Genomic DNA, 24,818 nt, shown 5'->3' with positions numbered 1-24,818 from the left:
TTTTAGGCCATGTGGTGTATGACGGAGCTGAGCTGGTGACTTAGAGACTCGAATGGGGCCACGTTTGCCACGGTAGCTTTCCAGTTTCATATGGCATGTGATGTGATGGCAAGAGCAAGGAAGGCTGGGGATGGACACAAAGCCCCTCCTGGCATTCAGCCCGTTCACCACGCGTATCCTCCACGCACACCTCCCACGAGGCAGTTGGGGGACCTGAAGCTCTCTAGGTCACATGACCGGGAGTGCTGAAATCGGGATTCTGACCCAGTTGTCTCTGCTGGACCCCATGGCTCTCCATCAGAGGTGAGCATCAGGATTACTGTGGAGCCGTTGAGAGACCTCCCCAGAGGGGGACCTGGACGCAGAACCAGGGAATAGGGTATGCACACCCTTCACAAGTGTACGTGGGAGGCTGCGATGCGAGCTGCCAGGTGAGAGCCGCCGGGTGCCCTCGTCTCACTGATGCAGGGTTTCTGGAGCTTTCACTGGGCCGGGGGAGGTGTTGGTCGTGCTCTGCACACAGTAGGAATATCGTAAGTTGTACTTGATGATGTAACTGAAATGTTTCTCTGGCGAACAGAGTGTGGTTTCAGGCTGGCTCCCCTGCGGGAGGACACCCTGTTTGACGGTACATACAGAACAAAAGCCTTTCATAGAGGCCGATGTTGTGGCGCGGGTGGTCGGCTGTGCAGGCTGCAGTTTACGGGATGAGCCGTAAACAGGTGTGTCTCTATGGGGGGGGGGGTTGTCTGTGGCTTTTTTAGCAACACCTGGAAAACCAACATGAGTCTCTACGATATGAGCGTGATGGGTCCTTGCCACCTGTGAGGCTCAACCAGGCAGGTGGGATTTGCCGGGAGGGCAGGGGGCTGGGCTCGGTCCTGGGGAGCACTCCCGTTTCTACCACTTCCTAGTGTCGTGACCCTGACAAGGTACCACTTTCGCTTTCTTCCTCAGTTTCTCCAACTGATAAACAATGAGATGCTAGTATCCTTCACAGGCTTGTCATGGGGAGTCAGTAAGTCAGAATAGCATTAGAAGAGTGATAATTTAGAGCAAGAACAATAAAGGTGAGGAATTTGTTATTAAACTGATCTCACACCCACGAGGTTTCTGTAATAGAAAATGTACAATTCAGTGTGCAAAAAGAAAGAGAATATCTGGGAAGTGTCTGAAGCGTGGAATAGTGAGTGCTTCCGTTCTGAACGTCTCACAGTTCTGAAAATTCATGTTAAAGCACTTGGTTACCTGCGTTTTTATCTTTGAAGCATTTTTCCAACAAAAACGAATTTGCACAATATTCTAGAGACACATGTGTGTGCGAATATCCCCAGCGTGGAAACAGAAGACTGGCCATTGAGTTGAAGCGACCTGCCCAGAGCGTAGGGAGTCGCGGCAAGAGCTGGGACTAGCTGTTGGCATTTTCTGGCTCCAAATCTCGCACTCAGAGCGTGACCCTCCCTGCCACCCACCCCCACTGCCAAAGGAAGGACTTGAACCCGACGGACTCTGGGCAGCCCGGTGGGAGGCAGGCAGCCATAGCTGGTCCCCGCACTACAGACAGCAGCAAGGGCCCTGGAGCAGAGAAGGAAACAGAGTGGAGATACTTACGCCATGCTTAACGGTTTTTGCAGCGTGGGCAGCTTTCTTTTTTGCATCGTAATGGGTCAAAATGTCAATAATTGCCATAAAGTACACCTCTTTCCTGGGCGAGTCTGGAAAGGATGAGAGAGCGAGCGAGCGGTGATTGTGGGACAGATGACACCACCTGGGAAAGCACGTCCTGGGCACGAGGGACTAGGACAGAACAGGGACTGGAGGAGTCTGAAAACTAAGGCCAGGTCCATTTAAGTTCAAACACATTCTAAAAAAATCCTTTTTTTTCCCTCCTCCATGTTTTATGGAGTGGAGAGACAGGCAGAATGGGTGAGGGGTCGGGAGACAGGCTCCCAGTTACAGAATGAACAAGTCACGGAGCAGAAAGGTGCAGCGCAAGAAATACAGCTGCGATTCGGAACCGGTGCTGGGTGGTGGGCAGGGGAAGCTACACGTGGGGCGCGGGCACGGCCGCACGGGCAGCAGCGCAGCATCAGAAGCCACCGTGCTGTCCGCCTGAAATGCACGTGACACAGGCTGTCAGCTCTCCCCGGATACAAAAAAATTAAGTGATAAATAGTAACATGGGGGAAAAAAATCCATGGAGGTCCTACGTATTCCTGTTAAACAGCTTCATTTCCCCCAATTCTCTCTTGATTCAAGAAGTAAAAGAGTATAACCCTAGGATGTTACCAGTAGAGGTCCGAGGGGGAGACTGTTTTTATTTTTTGTCCTGCATTTTCTTTAGTGATAATGTATTGCTCTGGTGTAAAGAAAAATGCTAATAATACAACAGTAGATGGAATTATGCTCCTTAATCCTTGTCAACCATTGTTTTACTGCCCTTTGCAGATACTGCATTTTTTCCAAATTGAAGGTTTGTGGCAGCCCTGTGTTGGCACCATTTTCCCAATGGCATCTGCTCATTTCATGTCTCCGTCACGTTCTGGTAATCCTAGCAATATTTTAAACTTTTTCATTGTCATATTTTTACGGTGATCTGTGATCAGTAATTACAATTCACTGAAAGCTCAGGTGATGGTTAGTATATTTTAGCAATAACGTACTTTTAAAATAAGGTATGTACATTGTTTTTTAAAGATACAATGCTATTGCACACTTAAGAGGCTATATAATAGTGTAAGCATAACTTTTACATGTACAGGGAAACCAGAAAATTCATTTGACTCGCGTTACTGTGGAGGACTTTGAGGTGTGCCTGTACATGCAACCGTACATAGTGCTCACAGAGTCTAGCATCAGAACTAGAGGAAGGCACAGATCGTCTCTAAGACCTGCCTTCCACGTATTTCCACATATCTGTGGTTTTAATTATAAACAATAAGAGAAGTACTTTTCACTACATCTCATTTTCTGTGTTGAAGAAAATTTTGGTGAGCAAAATAAAAAACACAACCCAAGCTCACTTAGCTGATACGCCACATCTTTTTTTTTTTAAGCAATGATGAACCATAATTTTTATTACTCAAAAAATAAGAGGCCTGCCTTTATCCTCTCTCCAAAGCATCTTGGTTTTCTCATGTCAGAGTAGCTAAGGTAGACGGTAACATTTCTTCAAATATCCAGTCGCCTGGATTTTGAGGATTAGGATTGGGCTCAGAGAAGAGGGCCAGAGAGATCCCCTTAATGGGCGGGCAGGGGACACAGCCAAGGACAGACAGAGTCACAACAGCAGACTAGACGCTCTCATCCCATACTCTGGGCGAGAGGGGAAGGCCTGGCAGTGAGGACACGCCGGCCCTACGGGGTGTCCGATGGGGCTCGCTGGGGACCACGTGTGTGCCTAGCTCGGGACAGAGTCCTGACGCCTACATCCACATAAGAGATGGCTGCAAAAACCATGTTTCTTCTGTATGACGTCCACACACACGTAAGCGTGTGAACATGGGTGATCTATAGATAAAATCGTTTGTGGCTTCACTCCATTCCCTCAACATCACAGAATTCAGGGACCTGACCACGTTACGTTTCAAAACCGGAGATGAGTCAGTCACCTGAACATGCCCTTGCCCCCGCGTCGCCTCCTGAGACTCCGGGGAGTAAGTGTTGGAGGGCAGCAGACTTCTAACTGGGATGATTACCATCACTGGTGGGAAGCAATGCAAAACCCAAATCACTTCACAGATAAAAAGAGTTGCTAAGAACTCAGCTTACTTTCTTGGCATTTAATTCCATAAACGTCAATGCTCGGATCGAACTCCCCCGGGGCCAAGGGCGGTGAGCTGTTGAGCGTGTTTCCGGGGCTGTCCGGGGGGGTCCCCACAGGGTGGGTGCCGTCGCTCTCTCCCTCCTCCTCCCCATCGTTCTCCTCGCACTCCACCTCCTCCTGCTCGGCTCGCTCCACGTCGTGGATCCCCACCAGCAGGCTGTAGTCCATGAGCTTCAGCTGGGCAAGAAACTGCGGGGGGGGGGGGGCACAGGGTCAGTCAGGCCCCGGCTCCCCGCGCTGCAGAAAAGGGGGGAGCTCAGGAGAAGGCAGCGGGGCAAGGCGGGAAGTGAGGGGGCGGCAGAAATAGGAAGGGGGCCTCTTGAGAGGCGGTGGCCTGGGAGCCTCGTAAGGGAGCCCCCTCCCCAGCCCCCCAGCCCCGGGGGCCTCCTCTGGCCGGAAACGGAGCCACGGAGCCCCACGCTCAGGGCTGGCCCGGCGCTGGCACTGTCTTCCCGGAGCCGCCAAGCTGGCCGCCGAGAGGCGTGCATTTGTCACACGGAGGTTGCGTCACCCCAGAGAGCAGCGCGTGTGACTGGCAGGAGGGAAGAGAGCTGCTCTCCCAGCAAGTAAGACAGGCCGATGGGGAAGGCCAGCGACCTCCCACCGAGCTTCCAGGGGTCTCTGGTGAAAGCACTTGAAACTCCGCACACTGGGCTGGGGACAGGCTCATGCTGTCCGTCACCAATGAGTAAAAGCCCCAATGTCCCAGTCAGCCAGCAGACGCCCGTGTCCGTGCTCGGGCGAGTCACACGGTCCTTCTGTCCTGCTCAGGTTTCTTCTCCTGGAAGGGGGGAGGCCGGCGGAGCTGAGGGTGACGCCCGCCCTCCCTCGCCCTGTTCCAGCCGCGGTTAGAACGCCAGCCTGCTCCTCCTGCTCTGCTTTGGACTTTTCGTGTCACGATTTCTCCTGACTTCTTCTGAGGAGACGCACCCAGACACACAGTGTTCTGATCGCTCCATCAAAGTGTGGCTACAACTACTGGGGGCAGAATGTGGCGCCCACCTGCTGGCTACAGCCCCACAGCTCCCCGGTCCCCAGCTGGCTGGCCCTGTCCCGACCCTGGGCCCGGGGCCCAAGAAGACACAGGACACCGACTCCCGGAGGGCCTGAGGTGGCCCTCGTCGGTGATGCAGAGCAGCCCGCGGGCCTCCGGCTATCCCGACAGAAGTTAGGACATGAACTTCCTTACATAAAGGGCAAGCGTGTGCGATTACAGGTCTTGAAGTTCTGGCCGAAAATGAGTGACATGAAATCCATTTGTGGAGATGGGCAGAGCCATTCCCCCCCACCCCCAAGCCTGGGGGGAAGCAGCTTGGTCTCTGAGCTGAAGGAGAAGCCCTCCCCCTTAAAGACCAGGAGGGGACCTGTACCAGCTGTGCCTGGAGGCCTCTGGCTCCTCACCCACCCAGGCCTCCCCCTGCTCTCCTCTTCTTAGCTCCCATTTCCTCGTCTTCCCACCGCGAGTCAGTCCCCTGGGGCCAGGCCGACTCTTCCTCACTGAATCTCAGGGGGAGGGGTGGGGAAATCACACGAATCTTCTTCGTTCAGGTGTGTAAGCAAGGTAGGAGAACCTTAATACTTAAAAACCGATACATGCAAACCCTTAGTCAAAAAAGAGTGCTCAGTGGCCGCAGGTATGCGAAAAGATGCTCCACATCACTCATCATCGGGGAAATGCAAATCAAAACCACGACGAGGGGTCCCTTCACCCCAGTCAGAATGGCTGCTATCAGAAAGACGAGAGAGCAGGTGTTGGCCAGGATGCGGAGGAAAGAGAACTTGTGCACGGCTGGTGGGGATGTAAATCGGTGCAGCCAGTACGGAAAACAGCGTGAAAACTCCTCAAGGAATTAAAAACAGAACTACTGTATGATCCAGCCATCCCAGTACATCCGAAGGAAACAAACCCATTATCTCGAAGATACATCTGTATTCCCATGTCCAGTGCAGCATTAGTCATAATAGCCAAGGTGTGGAAGTGCCCTGTGTCTGCCAGTGGATGAATGGATCCAGAAAATGGGGTAAATATACACTGAGGAATGTGGTTTCGTCTTAAAAAAGAGAGAGAAACTCTGCCATTTGTGAACCTGTGGGGCATTATGCTAAGTGAAATAAGCCAGACAGGGAAAGACAAATACTGTGTGGTATCGCTTGTGTGTGTGTGTGTGTGTGCGCGCGCGTGTGTGCGCGCGCACACATGCACACACGCTGGAGACAGGGGTGTTGAACTCCTAGAAACAGTAGGAAAGTAGTTGCCAGGGGCCGGTGGGGGGCGGGGGGTGGTGTGTGAGAACTAAGAGTTGGTCAAAGGGTCCAAACCTACAGCTCTCAGATGAATAAAGCCTGAGGATCTAGTGTCTAACATGGACACTGGAGTTGGTGACACTGTATTGTGTGTAACTGAAAACTGCTAAGAGAGTAGGACTTAAATGTTCTCGCCAAAAGAGGAACAAGAAAAGGTAAACACACAAGGTCATGGTTGTTCCTAACTTGACGGGGAAAGCCTTTTGCGACGGATACATACAGCACGTCATCACCATGTACGCTTTAAATATCTTAAAATAGCGTTTGTCAACTATACCTGCGTAAAGCTAGGTAAAAAACAGAAGTGTTACTTATTCTAGTTAAAAAAAAAAAAAAGCCAGTAACAAAACAGTGCTGGTTCTCAGGCCTCGAGTCAATTTTCTGAGCCCCAGAGAGAACGGAAGCTGCTGTTCCTCCCATGGTCTTTCCCAAACTCCCCTTTTAGAGTAATCAAGAGGCCCCTTTCTGCACCCGCCTCCCTCAGCTAGACTGTTCTGGTGGGCAAAGGCTGCTCGTCCCGCCACGGCCCCCTAGCAGCTGCTGGGTTCCAGGGTGACCAGGAACTCACTCGGCCAACCGTCCCTCCCTTGAGCAAATGACAGTGCCGAGCAACACTTGAATCCTCTGCCAACACAGCCGGCCACCCAGCCGCGTAGCCGGACCCTGGTTACTTGGTCTGCGCAGACACCCTTCTGCGTGGATGTGGAGGAGAACCGGGTGCTACGGTGACAGGGACAGCCGGCCTGGCGGGAGGCGGGCGTCCTGATCCCTGCGCCAGACAGCGGGCAGCCCGCGCACTGAGCGAGCCCGCGCAAGGACTCCGAGCTAAGAAGTAGCGAGTTCAGGAGCCTACGTTCAAAGCTCGTGTTCTCTATGCTGCTTCTGGAAACTGCATTAAGGCAGCTTTTCCCAAGTCTTGTTCTTTGCAACACTAGTGAGGAAAAACGGAGTGAAATCAATGCTTTCCGGGGAGGAGGGCCTCCCGGAGTTGCTAAGTACCGGGAGTCTCTGTGAGGGACACACGCTTCATGCTGATTTCATCACAGAACCTGCTTTATCCCCGCTGTGGAACATCCTGGGGGCCTAGGAATTTGGAGACGACATTTGGGCAACACTGAGGCAGAAATACCCTGTTGTACTCTCTGACACCCCCCCGCCCCCTGTCCCCAGGATGACGGGAAGGATGCTCACCAGTGCCCATGGGTCTCCAGGACGCTGTGCCAGGGGCTGAGCTCAGCCTCTGGGCTCCTAGGGAACAGGGTCAGTGCCCTGGCCCCTGGCCCCCTCCCATGCCGAGCACAGTGCTTGCCCCGACCCCACTATTTAGGGTCTATCTGGCCTTCTCCCCCCCCCCCCCCCGCCAGGTCTGGGCCCAGCCACAGACACTGGGCTACCAACATCTCCCCAGAGCTGTGTGTGGTGGATGCAGATGGGGGAGGGGGTGGCTTGGCCGGGCCAGGTGTCACCCTGCTGTGCGGTGGGGGGACAAAGGCCCCCTTCTCTCCATCCCTGCTCCTCCCGGGTCCTTGGAAGGTTCCTGAGGAGTGGTGCAGGTCGATGGTGTGAGAACTCACCCCTCAGTCCTCTGGGAAGGGGGAAGGGAGGATCTTTTCAAAATGCAAGTTTGATGTCAGCCTGCCCCTGCCCGAGGCCTTGCACAGGTGCAACGATGGAGGCTGTTACTGTAATTGCTCGCGTTGCCGTTATCAGGGTGGAAGGCCTTTGTCAACAGCTACACACTTTAACATGGACACAGGTTCGGGTTAGGTGGGCCAAGAAGAGACGCGTGGAAGAGCCCACTAGCTCTTATCTTCATAAACCTTATTTTCCATCTCCTCTGTAGCAGAGGGAAATGAAAGGGCAATAAACTCGAGATTCTTGTTCGAGAAAATTCTGGCTGGGTGTCTTAAAACTGCCATGGCCTGGAAGATTCCACGTGGCTGGGGAGGAGTTAAGGGGTCCACTGCTGGGGTTTGCCTCCAGCTGACATGAAGGAACCTAATACATATCTGCTCTGTTTTCTCTGCATCCCTTTAAGCTTCTGACTCAAATTTACTGATTTTTTTTAAGTATCTAAGATTTCAAAGCATGACGATTTTTAAATCTATAATCTTTAGGCCCCTCTCCTTTCCTCCTTTTCCAACTTGCTAAAAATTATCTGCCAGATCTTTGGTCCACTTCTTTTTCCCTCAGAAGGGCCCACCTAATCTGATTCCTTCATGATTAATCCCTCTTTATGTCACATCTCTGAGCTAGTGTCTTCCTCAAGATCTTTAACGAGCCCTGTCACCCTTCTAGAATACGACATGGGAAGAGAGCCATTAATAAACTCTTTCACGACACTTAAACTCTATTTATTAACACATTTGTTCTACTGAATTACCACTTCCTAACACATCTGCGATGCAGAATTAAAATTCCAACCAGTCCTATTTCACAGTTATCTCCTATCACTTGTTTAAAGTTGTAATAATCCTCCTTTGGATCATTTATCAGGAAACAAAATCTTACCTGCAATCTTGCAAATGTTTTTAAATTTGCGTTTTACACCAGAGCAGTTTAGGAGCGTGGCCTCTGATAGCCTCCAGTCCCAGTCTGAATTTAGCAGCTGGTATCTTTGAGTAAATTAGTCTCTGGGCTCAGTTTTCTCATCCACAGACTGGGAAAGCACAGCACTCATCCTCAGGAGTTACGAATGAAAGAGACAATGTCTACATGGGAAGGAGTCTGTCTCTACGCGTGGCTCCGTCGATATCGCTGGCCCACCATTCCCCGCCACCCCCTCCCTCCCACTTGCAAGGCTGCAGGCCCAGAAACACAACAGCTGAGATGCCCTGGGGAAGGGGCGCTCCCAGACACCACTGGGATCCCAGTGTGAGCCAGTGAGAGGAGAGATGGGTGTCGGCTGTCTGCAGTCAGGATCGGGTGCTGACAATACACAGACCAGAAGGCAAAGTGGTTTTCACTCTCCATAGAGCACCTTCTTTCGGAGAAAAGGGCTCACCTATATGTAGTTAGTTACATGCTAAGCTTTCTTTGCTATATGCTATATATATTTTGGTTACAGGAAAAAAAAAAAGCAGCTAGATTCTCATGACATTTCTTTTTGCTACAAAAACAGGTTACGGGGCCGCCTGGGTGGCTCCCTTGGTTAAGCATCGGACTTTGGCTCAGCAGGTCATGATCTCAACAGTTTGTGAGTCTGAGCCCCACATTGCACTCTCTGTGGTCAGTGTGGGCCCCGCTTCAGATCCTCAGCCCCCCTCTCTCTCTGCCCCCTCCCCTGCTTGTGTGCTCTCTCTCAAAAATAAACATTTCAAAAAACTATAAAAAAGCGGATGACTTATTGAGTTATAATAAATTCATCTTTTACTTTACGTCTTGAGTAAAAAGCAAAAAGTACTTACCCCCCGATCCCATCTCCTCCAAAAAACTAACAGGCCAGTCAGCCAACTTAGAAAGCACAGTGTTAATGAAAAAATGAAACTAGATAGTTTCATTTATCAAGATCAGATGTCAAGCTACTTCACCATAATTACCTGCTTAAAAATTTAATGATGCTTCTGCATGAATTTCAAAACTAAAGATACTTGTATCAGCCATTGAGAATTTTTTTTACTGAATGCTTTATGCCTTGCTTCCATTTCAACAAAACAGCTAAGTGTGAGAGCCACGTATGGGATTAAACTATCCAAATCCTCTAATCAACGACATTATTAAGACAACAAAAGGGCTAAGAGGATCCTTATGTAATTCAACTGTAAATGTGAATGAATTCAGTTACATGCTTTCTGGAGTCTAAATATCCTGCTGATACACAGACAACAGAAAAGAGGATGAAACCAATTTTTTTTTTGGCAAATCATACATAACCCTAAAGGATGTTTACCATAATTGCTCAACCCATATTATTCTCAGGATCAAAGATTCACTGATTAATGAATAAAAACCTGAAACTGAGAAGGTCTTCCTAGACTACTTAGTTATTAGTTAGATCCAGTTGACACCAAAGTAAGGGAAATGTTTAATGTTTAATATGTATTATAATAATAGCCACTGACAACACTGGAAAAATAAATGCTTACTGATGAAAGACTGGAGAAAAAATGTTACATGATACACTTTTTTCCTACTTCTCTCTCTCTTTTTTAAATGCTTATTTGTATTTGTGAGAGAAACAGTGCGTGAGCAGGGGAGGGGCATAGAGAGAGACAGAGACAGAATCCAAAGCAGGCTCCAGGCTCTGAGCTGTCAGCACAGAGCCCAAAGCGGGTCTTGAACCCACGAGCTGTGAGATCATGACCTGAGCCAAAGTAGGACGCTAACTGACTGAGCCACCCAGGTGCTCCTCTAATTCTCTTTTTAAGTAGGCAGTTGTATCCTTCACAAATAAATAATATTTATGTTCTAACTGAAGTATACACACTAGCTAGGGTTAAAAAAAAAGATAAACTTTTTTAATGAAAATAAATTCATGACCTAAAAATAATTATGAACTCCTTCAGTCAGTGTGGGCATCTCACAATGAAAGAGTTGTTAGAACAGTGAAAAGAATATTGTAAAACCGTGCAGCCCTCGCGGCGGATGCAGTCTCATACATGACACTCATCCTTTGGCTCAAGCCATTTTAATTGTTTTTGTTTAATGACATGAACAGAACTTTCCACAAAGCCTGTCTCTAAGTAGTAGGGCTGTATTGGTGTGCGTGGGACTGGATTTCAAAGTAAAAAAAAGTAGAGGTGCCTGGTGGCTCGGTAGGTTGAATGTCTTATTTTCGCTCAGGCTGTGATCTCACGGTCTATGAGTTCAAGCCCCGCATCAAGCTCTCTGCTGACAGCTGCTTCAGATTCTGTGTCTCCCTCTCTCTCTGTCACTCCCCTGTTCACACTCTTATCTCTCTCTCTCTCCTTCAAAAATAAATAAGCATTAAAAAAAAATAAATTAGGGGCGCCTGGGTGGCTTAGTCAGTTAAGCGTCTGACTTTTGCTTAGGTCATGATCTCGCGGTTCGTGGTTCGAGCCCCGCGTCGGGCTCTGTGCTGACTGCCAGCTCAGAGCCTGGAGCCTGTTTCAGAGTCTGTAACTCCCTCTCTCTCTGACCCTCCCCTGCTCACGCTGTCTCTCTCTCTCTCCTAGAAATAAATAAAACATTAAAAAAATTTTTTTTTAAAAACAAAGAAATAGATTAATTTTATATCTATTATATTTATTATATAATTAATTAATAATAGATTAATAAGCATACCACGTTCACGCATACATATGAACAAAAGTAACAGCTCAGAAAAACTTAGTTCAGTAACTGTCTAAATCAGAATTCTCTCTGCCCTGCCTTATAAACCTAACAAATTTCAAGAAAATAACTTTTCCCAGATTGATTTCTAAAGGAAACATGAAGTCCAACAGGAGAGCAGGAAAAGTATATTTTTAATTCCTAAACAAAATAACAGTGAAAAAAGAAAACTTCATTATGGACAAAAAGCCCATTTTCACACAGTATTTGATGCGTCACAAGCGTCCCCCCCACCCCCCCCACGATGCTGGTGTCGCAAGCCGCCTTTGCACTGTTCCCACCACGTGCAGGCGCAGTGGGCATAATGACGCTACTATCACAGAGACCACTGGAAATGTCCAAGCACTAGGTGGCTGGGGCCGTGTTTACTAACCCTGAGATGTGATTACTAAACGTCTGCTTTTGAAATGCTCTGATGTGCGACGGAACACCATGGTTCTGCGGCACCCTCACTTTGGTGGCCGTGGGCAGTCGCCGTGAGCCAGCTTCCACTGCACAGACTCTCTCGCCAAAGAACATGGGAACCTGGGCCGGAGTGGGGTGGGGGTGGGGGTGGCGCCCAGCAGAAGACTTGAGGTGCTCTCTTCGGTTTGGGGTCCAGAGGAGCTGGGGAGCTAGCACACTTCTCTTCTAAACCAGGTCACGTATGAGATACACCTGTTTATACCTGATGCTGATCATGTACAACAGACATTTTTGCCTTGGGTGCAGACTTAAAGATGATTGAAGCAGCTTCTGAAAACCAAGAGGGTTGACACTTCTACAATGGGACCGCCCTTTAGAGTGACTTTTCTTACCTCGACATCCTTTTTCAGTTTTTCCAGGAACGTCTTTTTGTCGTTGTCATCAATATAAATCTTTTGGCCCTCGTTAATGAAATCATTATCCTTTAAAGTCGGTAGTTCTTTGGCCTAAAGCAAATGACAAAGAGAATGAAAGAAGCTTGAATAAAAGGAAAGGAAAAAACCCATATATGCCATTAAGTTTCCACCCCAGGGAAATTGGGTCCCCCTGGTTCACTGCGGGAAGTCTTTGACTCAAGGCAACAAAATGTCAGGTGGCTTGAATACCGCCAGGGGGCACCAGTGAGCTACGGCCGCTGGAAACATTCCCACGAGGAGTGGAGGGTCACACGTACTCCATATCATGAAGTTTTGTAACACATTTCATGGTTTTCATGGACACGAACCTGACTGCTTTCCTGGATTCACTTTCTTACAAGAAGTCTAAGTATAGAGTTTGTATTCTTGGAATTCTTTGTTAGGAACCTTCAGTTTTCTTATGGGTACAACCCAACTCCACACCCCTGACACTTTTTGGGTAGCCTCTGCTGGGTTCAAGTTACAAATAACATGTTATCTTGTCTCAGAAAAAGCACCGTCCAGAATCCGATTGAATTTCTCCATTGGGGAGAATGTGCGACCAGAGGTTAGCCGCCTGCCCTTCTAAGCCTTCCTGCTCACCACCCCACCAAGGAGAAAGCGGTTTGCATTTATTTGGACAATGCCAAAGGAAAAGGTCTTCTTTTAATACGAAACATACTAAGATGAGAAGTTCTATCCTTTACAAATAAACAAGAGGGTGGTGGGCTGGCGACTGAGCAGTCCGTACACTGACCTGACGAACGCAAAGTAACGGAGAAACACTGGTCACAAGCCGAACAAAACTAGCTTATGCTGTAGAATGATATGGGCATCTAATTTGAAACTCGTGTGGATTATTCTATTTAACTTCACGCAACCTGCATTCTGGGAGAGTTCAAGTGCAATCAAAACCCCTCCCCACTCCTGTCAGCTCATCATAGCTTAGCTCACCATAGCTTATTTCTTCCACCTGAAAGGAATCCAACAGAAGATATTGTCCTTCTTACTATACTAATGAATGTCTGAATGGCTCTCTTTCCCACTGGTGTGAGCTCAATGAAAAAAAGAAAACCCAAGGAAAGAACATACTGTCTTTCCTGCTCACCATACTGCCCTACCCATTATTCAGAGTGATAAAACCCACTGCACAGAGCTATAGAACCATTTTTCTTTTGCTTTTTAAAAAATGTTTATTTTTGAGAGAGAGAGAGCACGCAAGAGCAGGGGAGGGGCAGAGAGAGAGGATGACGAGGATCCGAAGCAGCCTGTTGCAGGGCTCAAACCCACGAACCGTGAGATCATGACCTGAGCCAAAGTCGGACACTTAACTGATGGGGACACCCAGGTGCCCCTATGAAACCATTTCTCAAATGCCTGAAACTGCTCACTTTTCTTCTATGTAAGCTGCTCACATCTGTCTGTGTATGTATATACACATGTTACACAATTCCAAATCTGTAGCTTTGCTACTTGTTTTTGACTTTGCAAAAATTTCAAGTTTGGCAATTTTTGATAAAACTAATGCCAGAATCGCTGTCTTTACAATGCAAGTGTCGCAGTGGTCAAAAATCCAAAGATTTGATTCAATAAGCAGTTACTGAATGACTGCCGTGTACAGGAACGCAAAACAGAAGCGGTCAGCTTTTCTGTCCTGGAGGAGTTTGTGATCTAGTGTGAGAGGAAGACCTGAAAGCAAGTAGGTAAAAAATAAGGCAGCATGAATGAATACCCAAAATGGACAAATAATAGCGTTCTCAGGGGACACTGATCTACTTTCAAATACTTTAAATTTTTTAGAATGTTTAATCGTTTTTGAGAAACAGAGAAAGATAGGGCACGAGCGGGGTGGGGGCGGCAAAGAGGGGGGAGATATAGAATCCCAAGCAGGCTTCAGGCTCTGAGCTGTCAGCACAGACCCCGACGTGGGGCTTGAACTCACAAACCGTGAGGTTATGACCTGAGCCGAAGTTGGATGCTTACCCGACTGAGCCAGCCAGGCGCCCTTACTTTCAAATACTCATATGCTGAGTCAGAGTTTTGAGGAAATAAAAACACAATGCCGCTCTTCACAAAAGCTATGGGAGGGGCCTGGTAGACCAACTCCCTACATTTGTCATGAATAATTTAAAAATAATGTCATAAACATGACATGAAAAACCCTACATGTGAAGACAGCGCATTACTGCGAACTGTTAGGGTCAACTGCACTGAGCCCTCGGTTCTTCTATCAGAATAAAAAACGGGACAAAGCTTAACAGAATGAAATGCAAGGATCTGAAGTTTAACAGGCCCGGTGTTTCTCACTGCCCAAAATAAGAAACTGGAGGTGCCCCTGACGAAAGGGCTGAAGCCTGATCTGCACACAAAAACAGGGATGGAGGAGGGGATTCTCCAAGGGTGTTTGTGTCTGGGGGGGGGGGGGGATGGTGGCGTGCGTGGGTGGCAGTGTTAAGGAGTAAGAGATCTGCCTCGACTCACTTCATATGTGTAAGAGAAGAAGGGCAGAGAGATTTCTGTTTTTCTGTGAGCAAGGGAAACTTGAAGCCAAGATGTCAGAGCCTGGCCCGGGCAGTAAATGACACGTTGGATGGGTGTTTGTAATTTCAGGCACATAATGAAGATGAATGCCATTTTGGGTTTATCCCAGCAGGATTACCTCATGTGACAGGGAAAACTTAATCCTACCTCGTAAAACTCCGGGCACCCTGTACTATATTACTAAGCTCACTTGTGAATTTCACAGGCACTAGGGACGTATTTAGATTGGATCAAGTTTTAAAAAGGGCAACCAGATTGGTTAAAAGACTTAAGGGCTTATCGAAAGGCTCAAGAGGCAAATGCCGACCCTTAGCAGGGCAGCTGCTGGAGGAATCCAACACTGGTCTACACATACCCACCCCCAAATGCCGGTGGTGGGGCAAGCGCGCTGTTGGGGTGGGATCAGTCCGGATCCTGGCTGCACCCCTTACTTGCCAGGGTCCAGGCCAGGTTTCTGGAACCCTCCAGGCTATTGCCTTATGTGTAGCACAGGGGAAACACCACCAGCACCAGCAGCCGTAGGTACAGTGCTAATAATAAGCATTTCATGTGCTTCAATCCATTTAAGTGCATCTCATTGATTTTGCACAACAATCTCAACTATGACTCTTAAATTCATACCGACAAGGAAACCGAGTTTAGAAGATTATGCAATTAACGAAGGGCTCGCTTGCAAGCGGGACCTGTAAGCCACGTGCAGACGGGAGCGCGGGCTGCCTGGCGCTCCATCACTTGGCTCAGGAGGGATTGTTCTGAGAACCCAACACCAGTGTGACACACTTAAACAGTGCCACTTGTCACTGTCATCGTCGATGTGGACATCTAACAAACTGTATGGATTTAAAACATAGGTCGAGAGCCTGCATACAAAGTATTCTCTTAAGAAAAAGTTTTTTTTAATGTTTATTTTTGAGATGGGGGAGGGGCAGAGAGAGGAGAACAGAGGACCCCAAGCAGGCTCCACTCTGACAGCAGAGGCCGATGAGGGGCTCGAACTCATGAACCGTGAGATTGTAACCCGAGCCAGAGTTGGATGCTTTTTAACTCAATGAGCCATTCAGGTGCCCCTAAAATCATTTCTTTTTTAAAAAATTCTTTTTTAGTAAGAACTATGTGACAAAGATAAAGTTACCTGACAATGATTCATGCTCAAGCAAACCTTACTGCTTAGCTTTAAAACAAAAATGTTTAAAAAAACTTCAATTCTGGTAAATAGTGTTCTATTAGTTTCAGATGTACAACACAGTGATTTGACAATTCCACTACTCGGTGCTCAACACAGTACATATGCTATTAATCCCCATCACCTATGTCACCCGTCCCCTACCCACCTCCCCTCTCCCAACCATCTGTTTGTTCTCTATAGTAAGAATCTGTTTTTGGGGGGCACCTGGGTGGCTCAGTTGCTTAAGCGTCTGACTTTGGCTCAGGTCATGATCTCTCAGTTCGTGGGTTCAAGCCCCATGTCAGGCTCTGTGCTGACAGCTCAGAGCCTGGAGCCTGCTTCGGATTCTGTGTCTCCCCCTCTCTCTGCCCCTCCCCTGCTTGTGCTCTCTCTTTTAAAAATAAACATTAAAAAATTTTGGTTTTTGGTTTTTCTTTTTCTTCTAGAACAATTTCAATATATCCCTCTGATAAGTAGAGGCATTTATATTTAAAACACATTTTTTTAAAGTGAAGAAAACTATGCTATGAATTAATGAACTTCAGAAACTCTCGGTATACACAGCCCGCAAAGCTGAGGTCTGCAGGGAAGCACAGAACTAACTGTGGGCAGCGGTAGAGTCTACCCTTTGCTTCGCAACACTGGATTATTTGCACTTAGGAGGGCTTTGAAAGCCTCCAAGTCACAGGTCTGGTTCTTTAATGGTGTCTTTCATACGCTTTCTAGTTCAATGCAGACCCAGCCCAGAGGGCGGAGGAAACCACCAGAGCTAAAGCCATCAGCTCAGAATCGCTTCTTGACTGCAGACGCGAGGCTGGCTCTTAGCCCGCGGTCAGCAACCTTCCTGAAGTGGTAGTAGGTCAAGTCTTTATTTATACCCTCTGAATTAAGTTCTGGCCAGTTTCGCGCAGATTGGGAGCCTCCCAAGTGTGATGAAGGAACAGTACTATCATAGTTGCCGGGAGGCGAGGCCCAGAAAGATCTACTACCTCACCCTCCCCAGTCAGCCCAGCCCTGGGCTGGGACCCCTGCTGGGAGCTGCTCCCAAGCCCCAGGCGGCTGAGGGAGGCTGTGTGTGACCAGCATGGCCCCGGCTTAATGAGGGAAAGGGGACTTTCCCTTTTGCAGGAGATGACTGGACTGGGGTGGACTGGACCCAAAGTGACATTCACCTCCACTAATGTGGCATGGAAATGCGCAGAGACAGCTAAAGGCGTAAGCGGGGAGACGCTGTGCCCCTTGCAGCCTAGCTACCCTGCCATGGTTTGGACACAGCTAGCGGGATGAACGTCCCTCACACTTTCTTGCGGGGTCAGGCCTGCCCGCAGGCCCATTCAGGGTGGCCCAGGTTTCTACCTGGGGCACAGATGAAGCGTGAGGTTATGAGCACAAACTGGATCTAGGCTGCCAGGGTTACAGCTCATCTGCTCCACTGATCAGCTGTGTGACTTTGAGCAAGTTACTTAACCTCTCTGGGACTTGGTTTCCTCATCTCTAAATGGGGATTAGCGAAAATCCCCGCACTGTTGTGAGGACTCCTTGAGTTCATACATGTAAAAAGCTTAGGGTGGTGCTTGCCCCGTGGAGGGTGATATACAGACATCGTTAGCATTCCTTGTCGGGCACGTTCTCACGTATGGCTTGCGCACACAGAGACAAACTGATCGCTGATAAGGCCAGAGCAAGGTTTCTAAAAAGTTTGGCATATTTAACATTTTCATACTGGCCGGGATGTTCTGAACCAGCTGCTGAATCTGTCTCTTGCCAAGTCCATACTCCTCATTAGTGAGCAACGTACTATGTAACAATCTTGGTCATGGTCAGAAATGGTTTATGTGTAACTAAGCACAAATGAACATGGCTGTGAGAGTCAGCATGTACACGCAACTGTGTCAGAGCCAGAGGGTAACCAGCACGCGGATATTTTCTGTATATAAATGCTTCTGAATAGAAATAATTACTTATTATTCCCTAGGGTTTAATAAAGGATGTAAATAATCCCTAAGGACAGATTGGCCAGGGCTTTGAGAAAAAGGGGAAAATATGCAGACCTAACAACCACAAAGTTTGCAACTCTCGGGTTTAAAAGTGAGCACGTGTCTTGGTGGCTAGCGCAGCAGATGACCCAGGAGCGAAGGTGGTGGCCAGAGAGAAATTACGGATCCCCGGAAGGCAGAGGCGTCAAAGGGTAGATGGACTGGTAGGAAGGAGATCAAGAAGCAAGGCATTAGAACTGCCCTTCTTAATATAAATAAAAAATCTTACCACTTTTAATAAAAACTTAAAAATTCTGAATTACTAAAAATTTTACAGATGTTCTGTGAAAACAAAAGCAAAACTAAATGTTTACCAAAAGGGTTTACATTTTGTTTCACATGGAAGCAATCTCATTGGCTGCACATACATATTTACCTATTTCCCTGCGCTTTGATATATGGAGGGTATCACTCACTCAAGTGTGTGGAGTTTAGTAATACTGGTTGTTTTAAGGGTGAGTAAATCCAGGAATGATATAGAAGACTATAGTGAGATTAAGAAATCAAATTACCTTTCAGAGGAGTCAAAAAGACATTTGTTTTAAAAAACCCAAATATTTGAAATCTGTACTTCTAGTCAAAAACATAACTCCATACACACAGAATTCAAACTAAAATGACACTGGGTTTTATCATCATTCTACAATTATATTAAATTGTAGAAAAAGAGCCTACTGTAGTTTACACTGCCACTACCAATAGGAAAGTTAAAAATACACATACTCAAAATGCATAGAGCCAAAATTTATATAATGCAGAGCCACGTTTTTTATTTTAGCCTGGAAGGGCATCTCAGCAGGAAAATGAACTGTGCCCCTGTCACACTTGAGTGTTTAAATTTTTTTTTTTTAATGTTTTATTTATTTCTTAGAGAGAGAGAGACAGCGCGAGCAGGGGAGGTTCAGAGAGAGAGGGAGACACAGAATCTGAAGCCGGCTCCAAGGCTCTGAGCTAGCTGTCAGCACAGAGCCCTACGCAGGGCTTGAACCCACAAACTGTGAGATCATGACCTGAGCCGAAGTCAGACGCTTAACTGACTGAGCCACACCAGGCACCCCCACGTGAGTGTTTAATGCAAATGGGATTTTGGCACGGGAAGGTTTCAATGCCAAGGGTAACACACAGCACAGTTCTCTGTGCTCAAAGTACTTGTATTTCAGAAAGAAATGAATTTTTGTCTGATGCGCTCATTTGGCAACCCGTTTTTTAAAAGTCAAATTGTAAACCTTGATGTCAAAGGTTGATGCCTGATGTCCCTTTCATGGAATGCACTGTCACACTTGGAGCCAAATACACAACATAAATAAACACGTACTAATTACCGTCTCCTGTTAGGGACTGCTTATGTTCCCGATTTACATGTTCATCAAGGCTCACCTAAATGAAAATAATGTTGCAAAAAAAAAGAATAAAACGCCCTTCACCAGGCTTTCCAAAACATATCATAAAAATCAGAGTCTGTGAGGCTGAAAATATACTCTCCAGAAATATTTCTGTGAGGGAGGGGATTTTAGGTAATCCTTACACTGGAGCTAGGATAAAGATCATTTGATTGAATCACATCATATATGTGGTATCGATTTTAGGGTAATCAGAGACGCTAGAGATTTATAATAAAATCAGTTCTGCTTCTCAGAACATCCAAGCCACACATTTGATACACAGACAGGCAAATTAGTGGCTCTGGGTAAAGTTCGTTCGGAAGTCCCAGAGACAACAGGTGCTTTCTCACAAGAAGTACATGTAACAACCTTTCACGACACAAAGAGAATGTCTGTACACGTCCATAGCTTGGGAAACGATCCAACGGCTCTCCCTACCTGGTAATTTCCACAATGAAAACATACATGCATTTCTGACCAGCAGCTGGATGCAAAAGGTTCGTAATTTTTATTTTCGTTTGTCTATGTGTGAATGTAGAAAGAGAATATACTTCAACACACTTGTGAAACGGTGCTGCAGTTCAGAAGCACGAAACCGGCTAAGCCCCAGTATGTTTTGGCCACGTAGAACTGTGAAGGCTGGTGGTGCCCAGCTGCTGGTCATTTATTTTCCCTAAATATTTCCATTAATGTGTATTTGTTTTTGAGGTGGGGAGGGGCAGAGAGAGGGAGAATCTGAAGCAGGCTCCGTGCTGTTAGTGCACAGACTGTTAGGGCCTGACTCGGGGCTCGAACTCACAAACTGCGAGATGACGACCTGAGCTGAAGTGGGACGCTTAACTGACTGAGCCACGCAGGCACCCCTCCCTAAAAAGCCGATAGTTCAAATGTGAAATTACTGCTTTTCTAATACCGTCATACTTTTCAAAACATAATGGCCCTTTAACCATAAGTGACGCTATCAATGGTGATAGTTTGGCTTTCCTCCACAGGCTGTGACGTGACAGTTACACTGCATGCCGGACGCATGAAATAGGTCGTTACGGTCTGACCAGAAGATTTGTGGTGCCAATGTTGATGGTGATGACATAAAAAAATCTCAGAGTCTGAAAACGTAAGAAATCTGCTAAGTACTATACAGTTTCTGGTTTAATACTAACGTAGCGGACATCACAATTTTATTATTTTAGTAAGTATGCATCTGCAACAGCTTGCCGTAAATTCAGGTCCCATTCTAAATCCTCAAGTCTTCTCTCCACCCTGACTCTTTCTGGAACTAAGAGTTTTCAGCTTAAAAAACCTCCCCTCTCTAACAGCACTGCTCCCTGTGTGTTGGGGACACTCTGGGTTCCATCCATCCCAGAGACATAAAAATGAATCGAAGACAACTAAGAGTTTATACAGGACCACAGGCCAAACCTGCCGGAGGACTCACCAGGGTCACTGCCTGCTACGTTCTCTCTTCTCCGCGTGCCACCCTCACCAAATTCCAAATGAAGTGCGTCTTAAAAACGCCACTTCCCAGAATCACTGCCGCGGTTTACATCATAGGGTTCCTAAGGCTTCTCGGACATCTGCTGATACAATATGACAGGCCCAAACATTTTTTCCACTAATAACAGCAATCACCTTCACCCGTACCTAGAACAGACAGGATTCTAGTGACGGTCTGGTCCAGGACTTCTCAAAGTCAAGTCTGCAGCTCACCTGCATCTCTGCGGGAGGGGAAAGTTTCACTTGAAATGAAAGATTCCGGTACCAAAGCAGGAGGACCCATGATAAAATCAAATCTTTTAATCTTATGAATGACAACAAAGTGGAATGATTGATCCCCAAACCCCGAACTTCCATTAATGCCAGAGCAGGGGCTGGGACTCAGGCCCTCTGATGCTGTTTGCACGCCCCTTCCCCCAACCCCCTTTTATAAACCCTCTTTGGGCCACGAGGCAGATGTTACCGGTGCTGCCTCTGACTCGAGGTCTGAGAACCAGACCCTGGTTCTGCCCTGGTGGGGACCTATTCCTTGCACGTTGGGTGCTGGGAAAGGGGTTTCTCACACTGTCTGGCAAAGGGCACAGACTCGCTTCCCTCTGGGGAGAAACGGGAGTTTACAGAAGAAGGTTAAAGCACTAGCCGAGTTTAGGGCTTAGAACCCATGATAATCTCGCTTTATCTAATCATGAGGGGACAGCAGAAACATTTCTGGAAGGACACACCCCTGTGCTCCATGCTCTGAGCATCTTCGTCCCCTTGCCTTTAACTGCATCCCAGAGAACCAGATCGACGGAGTAATTAATTGTAATTTGTTACAACTTAAAGATCACAAAAGAAATGCTGGAAACCGGTTTAGGAAGGCAGTTTTCGATGTAAGGGTATTAATGATGAATTCTCCTGAAGCTTCGGTCAGTAATAGGTAAAGTGTCAGAGACAATGACGCTCCCTTAATTGCTGGTGCAATTCACAATGCCCACGGATCGACAAGGCAGCTTCTGCAGCCCATTATCAAAGTGTCAGCAATGATTATTGCCGATACATTTATACGAATGCCAATTGCAGGACAGCTGTTTGCTTTCACACGGGTTCCAGGGAGAAGGTCAGACGTTAAAAGGAGTCTTCTTATTGTGACCTAGCGACTCCGTGACACAGGCTTTACTTCACCTAATACAATCAGACCTGAGTTTTAAGAAGAACTGTGCGGAGCGATGAAGAGAATGCATATTTGTGGCAATCCCCAGGACTCTCTCTCTCAAGAACACGGGCTTTTTAAAGAGTCAGGTCAAATCCCCCAGAAATCAAGTGAGTCCAGTTATGTTTTCTTTTACTTCCCTCGGTCCCCTGCGGAGGGGCTGGCTTGCTGGCAGCGTGCTAGGGCTGTCATTTGTAAAAAGCAGTCTGCTCAGCTATAATTACTAATTTGATGTCACCCTGGAATTGAGCGCAGCTGTGAATAGATCGACCACCAGGGAGATTCGCATTTCTCTGTCTCATTTAGAAGAGGCTAAACTGCTGGAGCCATGAATGGAAGATGCCCTTCCATTAAAAAGGAAAGAATTAAAGAATAAAACAAGTCATAGCAGCTGTCAAAATCTGACAACGGTTTAAAAAAAAAATTAAAACAGCACTGTTCTGCTTTTTTTTTTTTAAACTCAAGACATCTGTACATGCGTGTTCTGATACTTGTTGCCACGAAAGTGATTCCATTATTGTTGCAACAGAACTTCTTTATTTCCCTCCAAGCCATCTTCATTATGATGCTAATGCAAATCACGTTAATTACGAGGGAGCTGAAATCGAGGGGCCAGGACTTGTCTGCACCTCGCTCACTAAATATTTGAGATGACGCTTTCAAAACTTGTCATCAACAAGTTAGAAGTCTGGGAAATCAAAACAGTTATGGAGATTCAAATGAAGGGAAAACTAACAATCCAGATTACCAATCAAGGCAAATCCGTGGAGATTCTTTATGAAAATTATTCTTTGCACCGTGACAATCATTTTTTTTTTTTTTTTTTTTTTTTTTAGAATATAGTTACATGGTGACAGCAATGAAAAGACTCTTGGCAGATCACGGGGCCCCATTCGTAAAAGGCTAAAACGTAGAAAATAAATATACCTCGCCTCCCTCAGGTAGTTCCACCCAGAGGTAATGGCGGCTGTTTTGATAACATTTATGGCTTTATTTGTGAAGGCAAAGAAGAGCATGCTTTTTGCAAAGATGAAAAACCTCAACTGCGCATGGAAAGAACACCTGAAAATTCACAGGGCAGGAAAGGCAAAGGTGTTTTTTAGAACTCAAAAACCCAATGCTTTTAGGGGTTCGGCTCTATTAATACAGTTCATTTCTTTTTAGTATGACAGTTTAGGGAATGTTCCCTCAGCTGTTGCTACATTATACACCAACCGCTGTATCAGAGAGCTGGGATGCCCGCCTCCTGTGGGCAGGCGTCGTCTCTGTCAATTACAAATTGTAATTACTTTTTTTTTTTTTTACAAATTGTAATTACTTTTATACTCCTAATATTTACGGTGTTTCCTCTTGCCCCTGCTCAGTGAGCCCTTGTAAACTTGTAAACTACAAGGGCAGATGGGGTGGCCTTTTGGAGCAACTCTTTGTGGAGGAAGAACTGTCATGAACCCCAAGCCCCGACGGCAGTAGAGGGCATGGGATTCTTCCCCAGGGCAATCGTGGGGACCACGTAAGTGTTTATACAGTGTAAGACACAGTGATGTCGCCTGTGTTTATATATTTAAAAAAAAAAAATATGGAGGAAATTGGACTTGGTCGTTTTACCAACATACGAAATCAAACCATTTGTTTCACTACTTTAAAAATTTTAAGATCAAGACTCAGAATGAAGCGCTCTGGTACCATATTTAACACCAAAACACTGTTTCCATCAATGTAGTGAAGGATTCATGATCCATGGGATTTATACGGATTTTTGATGCTAAGTCCTTTTAAATAAGGAGACGGAGGGCTGCCAGACATTTGGTAGCCCAAATGTCCAAAGCATGAGCTCTGGCCCAGGACCCTGGGAACATCATTTCTTGGGAACTCTGGACGAGTTGCTGAACTTGGGAACCTGTCTCTTACTCAAAGGAAGTAATCATAGCACCAACCTCATGCAATTGTCGTGAGGATGATCCGACTGAGTTCATGTAAAATGTAAACCTGTGTTGGGCCTACATGCACACTCCACAAATGTCAGTGATGACTATTTGCCTTTCTAAATCCCAAGACACCGAAACGAACAGTAAAAGCAAACCCCGGATGAAGGGAAGGTTTCACCTCTGCCCCCGATTGTGTGACGCCCCCTGGGAACCTAAGTTCGTGGGTCTCAGATCTGTCGTGCTGGGAGGTGGGGAAGGTCCCTCCTATTTCTGCCTTCTCTAAGCCCACGCCCGAGGGAGATGCTTTGGGGGACAATTCAGAATACGAGAAAAGTATTCTAAGCATTCTAGGCACCTCAGAAAAGTGGGCTTCTTTTAGAAATCCTGTAATTTCATTCTTTTACGGAAACCTATGCCAGTAAAAGGCTGAGCGTTTCTGGGTGAGGTGGGCAGGAGAGGTGTGTGGACATCCTTGGTTTGGGATTTTGGCTTCAGTGGCAGCCACCCGTGGCCTGTAACTGTCTCTCTCGGCACTGCGTACTGTCCTTTATCTTCCCAGCAGACCACCCCCTCGGTGAGCAAACCTGAATAGATGAAAATGAACAGAGGGCGGAAAGGATGGTGGCTGCTGGCATCGGTCTCAAGGGACTTGGGCACAAAGTAAAAACAGAGCCACCAACGCGGAGAAGTGGATGTCATCCCAACCACAGCTGGCTTCTTATAAGGATGCAGAAAAGTCTGTGTGGCTCTTTAACGGGTCCAGATTATTTTGTCCCAGGAGAAAACCAAATCCAATCACAC

General features: G+C 47.0%; 1 protein-coding gene and 1 long non-coding RNA gene across 4 annotated transcripts in view; one reads left to right on the top strand and one right to left on the bottom strand.

Annotated features, from left to right (window-relative positions):
• Positions 1 to 20,509, top strand: part of LOC120232358 — a 32,328-nt gene extending 11,819 nt beyond the window's left edge. Inside the window, exon 3 of one of the 2 annotated variants that reach the window (XR_005528549.1) lies at positions 20,399 to 20,509. This is a non-coding gene — a long non-coding RNA (uncharacterized LOC120232358). Of the gene's footprint in view, positions 1 to 593; positions 676 to 20,398 lie in introns of those variants that run through there. The other variant, XR_005528550.1, reaches the window with a different exon arrangement.
• Positions 1 to 24,818, bottom strand: part of PIP4K2A (phosphatidylinositol-5-phosphate 4-kinase type 2 alpha) — a 184,211-nt gene that overhangs the window by 3,510 nt on the left and 155,883 nt on the right. For both annotated transcript variants that reach the window (XM_039233048.1, XM_039233047.1), the window contains 3 exons: positions 12,220 to 12,333; positions 3,772 to 4,015; positions 1,612 to 1,715 (listed from right to left, as the gene is read on the bottom strand). In XM_039233048.1, the coding sequence (XP_039088979.1) occupies positions 1,612 to 1,715; positions 3,772 to 4,015; positions 12,220 to 12,333 (462 nt within the window). The remainder of the gene's footprint in view (positions 1 to 1,611; positions 1,716 to 3,771; positions 4,016 to 12,219; positions 12,334 to 24,818) is intronic.

The sequence above is a fragment of the Hyaena hyaena genome, unplaced genomic scaffold (genome assembly GCF_003009895.1).
Source record: "Hyaena hyaena isolate Hyena2069 unplaced genomic scaffold, ASM300989v1 scaffold_72, whole genome shotgun sequence".
Classification (NCBI taxonomy): Eukaryota; Metazoa; Chordata; class Mammalia; order Carnivora; family Hyaenidae; genus Hyaena; species Hyaena hyaena.
The sequence above is the reverse complement of the archived record's forward strand: the minus strand, read 5'-3'. Positions and strand labels throughout refer to the sequence as shown.